The sequence below is a fragment of the Lactuca saligna genome, chromosome 7, assembly GCF_052625555.1.
Source record: "Lactuca saligna cultivar CGN05327 chromosome 7, ASM5262555v1, whole genome shotgun sequence".
Taxonomy (NCBI): domain Eukaryota; kingdom Viridiplantae; phylum Streptophyta; class Magnoliopsida; order Asterales; family Asteraceae; genus Lactuca; species Lactuca saligna.
The window spans coordinates 164,799,521-164,807,461 of record NC_136423.1 but is presented as its reverse complement, the minus strand read 5'-3'; the positions used below and the strand labels follow the sequence as shown (position 1 = coordinate 164,807,461).

The 7,941-nt window shown below is 31.8% G+C and overlaps 1 protein-coding gene across 1 annotated transcript; it reads right to left on the bottom strand.

The window, feature by feature from the left end:
* Positions 1–1,522: 1,522 nt before the first annotated feature.
* Positions 1,523–2,814, bottom strand: LOC145007591 (large ribosomal subunit protein eL20z-like). Its single transcript, XM_078966502.1, has 4 exons — positions 2,523–2,814; positions 2,162–2,237; positions 1,937–2,051; positions 1,523–1,777 (listed from the first exon to the last, which is right to left on the bottom strand). Exons 1-4 carry the CDS (start codon positions 2,710–2,712, stop codon positions 1,712–1,714), a joined length of 447 nt encoding a protein of 148 aa, XP_078822628.1. The 5' UTR covers positions 2,713–2,814; the 3' UTR covers positions 1,523–1,711.
* Between the last annotated feature and the right edge of the window lie 5,127 nt (positions 2,815–7,941).

The window sequence follows — 7,941 nt, the reverse complement described above, 5'->3', positions numbered from 1 at the left end:
ACAAAATCCATTAAGTGCTTAATGCATGCAGGCTCTTCACTCAAATTCCAGATCTTGGTCAATTAATGGTCCTAAGGCATAAAGTTTGGCAACTTTATGCCTTTGCATGATATATAAGATCCCAACAACTCAATCTACTTCATTAATACCTTTCCAAAGGTCTTAACTCATGCATGGAGCCATAGAAGACATCAAGTTTTCATTTTTATATTGTAAACAAGTCCAAGAGTCTCAGATCTAAACTTAACACCCTCTAAAAAGTGGACTCTAGAAAACCCTAACTCAACAAGCAAGGAGGATAGACAAGATGCAGGCTTTTTACCTTCAAAAGCTCCCCAAGATGTAGGATCCAAAGGGTCCTTCCTTGATCAAGACTTGAACACCACATTCGTCTTCTTGAATACCCTCTAAAAAGGCCACCAAACACACCTTTAAGCTCAAATCTCACACTTCCTTGCAAATATAGGGTTTAAGGACGAAATGAGGCTATGGAGGCTGATTAGGGTTTGATCCAAATGATATAAGGTTGTTTAAATAGGGTGCAAGTCATGAAATTAGGGTTTTTTTGTCTCTGGCCTCGTACGCTCCGCGTACATGCTCGTACGCCCCGAGTACGAGCCTCAGCTTCGCGATGCATGCTTAATCATATACATATGTACGCCTAACATACGAAGGTCGTCATTTTCTAAAAAGAAATACTTCAAGGGCTAAAATCGAATACATGGATTGGAGTGTTACAAATTCGAATTAAGAAACATATAATCCCTTTGCTTTGATGTGTTTTGAGAGAGACCGAAAATGCAAAGAATCGAATTTTTGAATATTAAGAGTGTAACCTTTACATGAAATATCTATCTTCATTTTATAGAAGGAAAATGACTAAAAGGATTATGGCGATTCGAAGTTTGTTATATTCCTTCTTGGTGCCAAAAAGTTGGTTAGGAAGGTGGTTATACACCAAAACTAGCGTCAAAACGGTGATTACAATGGTATTCATAAATATAACAAACTATTACATTATCATAATGTCATAACTGGTTTTGGCAGGAAATATAGTTTCAGACTCTTTCCTGTTATAAAAATATATTTAGGTTTCAGGGCATTACCTAACAATCAAAATTTGTTTAGGTTTCAAAGCAACGCCCTAGGTTTCAAGACATTACCTAACCATTGAAATCTTTTTAGGTTTCGGGGCACTACCCGGCCACCGCTAGGATCCCTATATTCATGAGTTCATATTTATCACTTTGAGAGTGCACCCCACGCTTCAGTCTCGGATAGTAAACCGAACTCAGTCTATCTTGATTGTAATTAAAATTACATTAAAATATGCTAATAACACCAATTTACCAACAAAAGATTGACTTTTACTTCTAAATTAACAAAATAATAATAATAATAATAACAATAATAATAATAATAATAAGATCGATATTTGTCTTGAGCAAACATTGATTCAATACCTTTTATAAGAGATATATAATTATATACACATAGGTCGAACTTAGCATTTAAACAAAAGTACTAGAAACGGCGACAACCATACATTAATAACAAATAACATACACCAATAACCTAAAAAAGATACAATAAAAAACAAGTGAACCACAAATTTCATGACATTAATGCTTTTTCATATAGTAAGAATCACTAGAGGGAAATTCATCCTTTTAATTAAGTCTGTACAGCTGACTTTACTGTTTCAGATAGATCACCAGTCCCAATCATAGTCATCACTTGTTACACCAAAAATCACACCAATTGTCACAATAATAGCCTGAAACACAACACAACAAAACACAAACCAAATGAAAATATTAAAAAAAAAAATAACAATATTGTGGGTGGGTGTTAGATTTAGCAATCTTGAATCTATTTGTAAAGATTGTGAAGAATATGAAATATGATGAGTGAAGGGGAAGAATGAAGATCTTACAGCAATTAAGCATGCAATATATCCAGGTTTCTCACGATGATCATATCTGGCACACATTAGAATGAATGCTCCAATATACCAGGGGATTGCAGCAGTGAAGAATCCAATAATGAACCTTCAAAATCAAAAACCCAAAATCAGATCAAACTGATATATTACAAAAAAAACTTAAAATCAACTCCAAGATCATTTGATTTGTTTGGATTCAACAGGATTAAAGCTTACAATAACCACGCTATGCCAATACCACAGCATGGAAGGCGCCTCTGCCTTACAGGTCTTCCCTCAGCAACTGCATAACCTGGAAAACACCATAATAAATGCACAAACTCAACATAAACCCTAATTGATAAAAAAACATAGAAATTGAGTAGTGCAATTCGTCGAATTTAACACTCTGATCGTAAGATCATTCCACATTGACAGTTTCGCACGTTCTGTTGTTGATTCTATCATGTACCAAACTAATTTGGAGAAATTACTGTGAAACAGATCGATTTTAAGATCATTATTAAGTTGATCAATCTCAATTCTCAACATAAACACTATTTCGCCTGTTTGATCCGAAGAGATCGAGTAATCATACCTGGAAAGGCCTGGTAACCATGGACGTAGTGGTTGACAGAAGGACCACCGGAGACGCCGGGAGGTGGAATTGGCTGCGGAAAACCGATGACAGGCGGCGGAGGAGGATAGTTTTGAACGCCTTGGAAAGTTCCATATTCATAAGGGGGTTGTTGCTGATCTTGATAGTAATCCTTCCCTGGTTCACTCATGATTCTTTTGTGGAGATGATATTTGAAGAAATTCTAGGGTTTTAGGAGGATCCGATCAGATGATTCTCAAATTGGATCGATACTGAATATCTACGATACTATACGAACACAAATAATATAGTTCAGATAATTCCAATCCTTCGTTTGCTAATGAAATGCCGACACGTGGACATATGAGTTTCTTTTTTTGTTATTTTTCTTTTTATTTGTAATTCATGTGAAAATAGTTCAGGATAGTGTCAACTTCATATGTTAATTGTACGAAATAGCAATCATTTGTTATTGCAAGTAGTGATTTTTCTCAACCAATTTGTAGTGTTCATAGAAAAATGTTCATATTATCCCATAAAGATGATCTCAACTCTATCCAATAGTTAAAGATTCAATGCAAATCTTATAAGGTTTAAGAAAGGTTAAGTGTAATTGTAATATTTTGATTTCTTGGATATGTATCAAGAAAACATCTATGTGGAATCATAATTAATGTAGCTACCCATGCTTCGTATGGATCGATGTATTCCATTTACCTAATTTAGTTAAAACTGTTGATTCATATTAAATATAAAAACAAAAGTACATGCCTACACAAAGAAATTTACAAAACTAACATAAAGCTTCCATTCTATTATAAAAAGAAACCTTAATTAGCAAATTTACAATACCACTAACTCAATTAGAAGTATATTGTCATAATTAGGGGCATATGTGCATAGCTAAGGAATTATAACTTAATGATTTGCTTAGGTTGACTCTCAAGCTTCCCAAGTGTCTTGTCTAATATTGTGTGATATTCATTGAAACATGATTTAATCTCGTAAGTTATGTATGATATGAATATCTCATAAAAAACCACATAATAATAAAAAATTAACTTATATAAACCTCCCCATTAAATAACAACTTTTCAAATATTCATACTCATTTATTTTTTCCCTTAATGGGAATAAATGAATGAGTTACTCGTATTTCAATTTTCCTTCACGAATCAAGCCCAAAAGGTAATCTATAATTTCTCTGCACTTTTTTTTTTTTTTTTTTTTTTTTTTTCTTTTTTATAATTATCTAAGCTAATCCATTTATGCAAGCATAACCCTTTCAACAAAAGCTCTTCCATATATACAAATTATTATGATAAACATTAATTTTTTTAAAAAAAATTCTTGTGATGAACACAAATTTTTTTATCAAAATTTAATAATAATAAAACTATAACCTTGATGATTCTTAAATAAAATTAATCATGAAAAATGTTAAATTGCATTACAGATTTCTACTAAGCATTTAACCAAAACAAAGAAAACCAAAACCCATTATAGGCCAATAATGGAAAATTTTAAAAAGTCAAACGAATAAAATGTAATTGATTACTTACTCTAAATATGAATGAAGAATTGATACAATTATAAGCTTCTTAGGCATTCCACTATTGGTCATCATTGTTCCACCCTGTCTGAAACCATTATTCACATTTTATATGAAATAAAACTTAAAATGATATAAAATTAAAAAAATCTAATCTCTCCTTAAGACTTTAAGAACCAAAGAAGCAGCGTTACCACACAACTAAATCCCAACGTAGATTTGAGCAAGTTATCCTACAAAATTAATAAGTGAAAAGAAAAGAGTAAATCATACCTTGAAAGCTAAAACAATGACACAAATACAAAATAATAAACACAGTTTGTAGGTTTTTCAAATGAAAATTACCAAATAGCCCTTGACATTTTTCATATCAAGATGGCTTTCGATAAACACAACGTCAACACCAAGTTTCTTGAGTTTCTCTTTCGCACAATCTGACACACACACACACATACACATACATATTTTTATGTTTCTAGACACATCTTAAAATTTTAGTTTAAAGTTTGAATGAAAACAAAACACTACCCACTGGAGCGACAAACATTATAATAAGATTAAATGCAACAAAAATGAAAGTAACATCCTTTTTTGTGATAAAAATGAAACTGCATGTTTTTTTTTTTTTTTTTTTTTTTGTTGTAACAATGAAAGTAGCATGCTATTTTTTTTTTGTCATGAATATGAAAGTAGCATGCTTGCCAAAAAAATGAAGTTGAATGCTATTTCTAAAGCAAGAACAAACAGATTAGCAAAAAGCTTCTGTTTATTTCTTTTCATTCCCACTAAGTGTTGAATATGAGTAAATGACTATTGTACCCTTCTTCCAAAATTGATTTTGAATAAAAATGATGGTTTACATAGAAACATATACAATCATACAAAACAAAATGAAACATCCATTAAGTCCATTTGATCAAAATGAAAAAACACATAAATAATAAGTTTAAAGGAATACGTGTTATTAGAGATTATAAAGGAAAGCATACCCATGAATAGAGGTGTATAACTAGAGAAAAGAAATAACTCCAGAAGCAATTCAAAATTTTGTTTCTGGAGTTTTATGTTCTTCCACTAGTGTTGCAATTAGTTTGATTGTCTCTGGGGAACATGTTATTATCTATTGGAAGAAAAATGAAGAATAAAGCATCGAGATTTGCCACTTCTAAATCATGTAATAATATGTTACCAAGGATATATGTTACTTGAATCTTTACTAAATTTTAACTACGATATAGTCTATTCTAATGTTACCAAAATTAATGAAATTTAGATTTAAAATATTTAGAGTTTATTTTCCAAGATTGGGTTGTTGCTATCTTAAAGGGAGTTTACAAGATTGCTTAATGATATTTCCAATGGGTTCTCTTTTTTAAGCATGGTATCTATTTTCCAGTGACATTTAATGTTCTTATAACTCATATGTGTGAATCAAAATATTCTAATGAAAAGAATATAAAATATAGAAGATCTTGATAAGTAAATAAATAGTGTATTTAGTATGTAATTATTTCTTGTCCTTTTTGGAATCTTAAATTAGTCAGAAATATTTAAGCTACCATAAAAACCACTCATCTTCATGTAACAATTTTCATAGATTCTTTCATAACCTAGAGATTACGAAATTCGAGCATGGCATCCAATAACCAGAGTACTATAGGACTTCACAAAATACAATAGTTCTCGATGGATTTTACAATATCAAGATCACAAAAAATAGACAAGAAACAATGATAAAAATAGGATTAAATTATACCTTTTTGCAACAATCCCAAGTGAAGGTATGGAAATTGGTGAGCTTACAATCATCACCGGAGCTATGTTTAGGGCTTGAATAATTAGCATCGATTAATTTAAGCGAACCAAAAAAGACACTACTAAGAACACCATGGAACTTAAACATGAAAAATGAAATCAAACGATAAAAATGGATAGAAAAAATGATGTACTAATTCTTAATGGCGAATCCGAAGGTTTATCGATTTTCTACATCCAGGGTGTTCAACAAACCTTACGGAACTAAAACATCAAAAGCAAAATCAAATGATAAAAAGATAGGAAAAAAACTATTCATCTAGAGAAGAAGAAGACAAAAATAGCATATAGGGGGACTACCTAAAAAAAACGTCTTAGAAACCATTAGACCAACCAATATGAGATATATATCAATTAGTGTTGCAGTAGCAAAAGATGATCCTTAGTTTATGAAAAAACATGGAACTGGAAGTCGGCTAAGGGTTTTTTTCAGTTGATGGGAAATCGAAGTGTCGATGTCATATATGTTTGTGGAGTTCACAGGGATGTTGAGGAAGTATCAATGAGGTTGTTTTCATGGATTTGAGAGCCGATAGAGATACATGAAGGATGAATAACCACCAAAAAGGCAAATGACATTAACATGTATCTAGGAAGCCAATTAGAAAAATCATATTCGTGAACAAAGACATTGGAAGATACGTTGATCACAAGCGTGAAAAATGAATTTGGAAAATGACTAAATCCGACAAACCCTTAATTTGGAGGGACTAATATTGACATACTTGAATAAACTGTGATGAATTTATAAACAATAATAGTTTACTGTTCCTAAGGTTTTCCTCTTTTAATATATATATATATATATATATATATATATATATATATATATATATATATATATATATATATATATATATATATATATATATATATATATATATATATATACCAACTTTACTATATTTACTTGATTTGCAGCCAAAGACTCTGTCCAATTATTTTCCATTCAAATATAAGGTATATTATTATATGACAGAACTTAGTTCAAGCTATTTTAATTGTAGGACTGCTATAATTGTAATTAGATGGAAACTAATATACTTAAATAATGAATGTTTAACTATACATACCAGTTAGATGCTCCTTTTACCCTCAAGGTGATAAAATAAAACACTAGGTAGCAAGATGTACCATATACCACACAAACCTGACCCTAACTATTTTTCCCAGAACCATATGAAGTTGACTTTAGTATGTTTTCTAAGTTGATGTTGAACAAGGCCTTCATATAAATATATGATGATTATGTTGTCGTGATAAATAAGTATAACTTTTGGAATTAAGATATGGAACTTTAATAGTATGTTACAAAAAACGACATTTATCACCCTCGATAGGTAGCCTCTACGCTCGAGCAAGATATAGGGGTTGATATTTGTAAGACAATGAGTTCAAGGAGTCACCTATAAAGACAAACACAAGAAATTGGAGTGACATTGGTCAAAGCACCCTAGTTAATCCGCATATGTCTATACAAATGGATGTGTGCTTGGAAATTTTATCAAGATATGTACCAAAATCTAACGTTGTAACACTATAAATTTCCAAATAAAATTTTTATTTTTTTAAAACCGCACAAAACACAATCACACAATTCTCGAAACACAATTATATAAGTTGTTCAAAACAAAAGAAAAAAATGTTGATAATATCCCAAAATCCTTAAAACATAATCTACAGCTGGTGTGTACAATTATGCCGGTGCCTTCCTGCGATCTCAAAATGTACCTGAAACATATATAACTCAACACGGTAAGCACGAAGCTTAGCGAGTCTCCTAAAATACCACATACACAAATAATAAGCCTCTCATGGCTATAGCTCGACATGGACCCTCTAGTCATGCGTCTCGGTGAGGACCCTCTAACATCACGGCTCAGTGTGGACCCTCCGGTCATGTGTCTCAGTGAAGACCCTTTGGTCTCATAGCTTGGGTTGGACCCTCTAGTCTTATATCTCGGTGAAGACCCTCCAGTCTCACAACTCAGGTTGGACCCTCCGGTCCTGTATCTCAGTGAAGACCCTCCGGTCTCACAGCTCGGTTTGGAC

Excerpts from the sequence above, each read along its gene's own strand:
- LOC145007591 (XM_078966502.1), bottom strand. The coding sequence starts at position 2,712 with ATGAGTGAACCAGGGAAGGATTACTATCAAGATCAGCAACAACCCCCT. Across the intron at positions 2,238-2,522 it reads TGGTTACCAGGCCTTTCCAG|GTTATGCAGTTGCTGAGGGA; the intron begins GTATGATTACTC and ends GGTGTTTTCCAG. Across the intron at positions 2,052-2,161 it reads ATTGGCATAGCGTGGTTATT|GTTCATTATTGGATTCTTCA; the intron begins GTAAGCTTTAAT and ends TTGATTTTGAAG.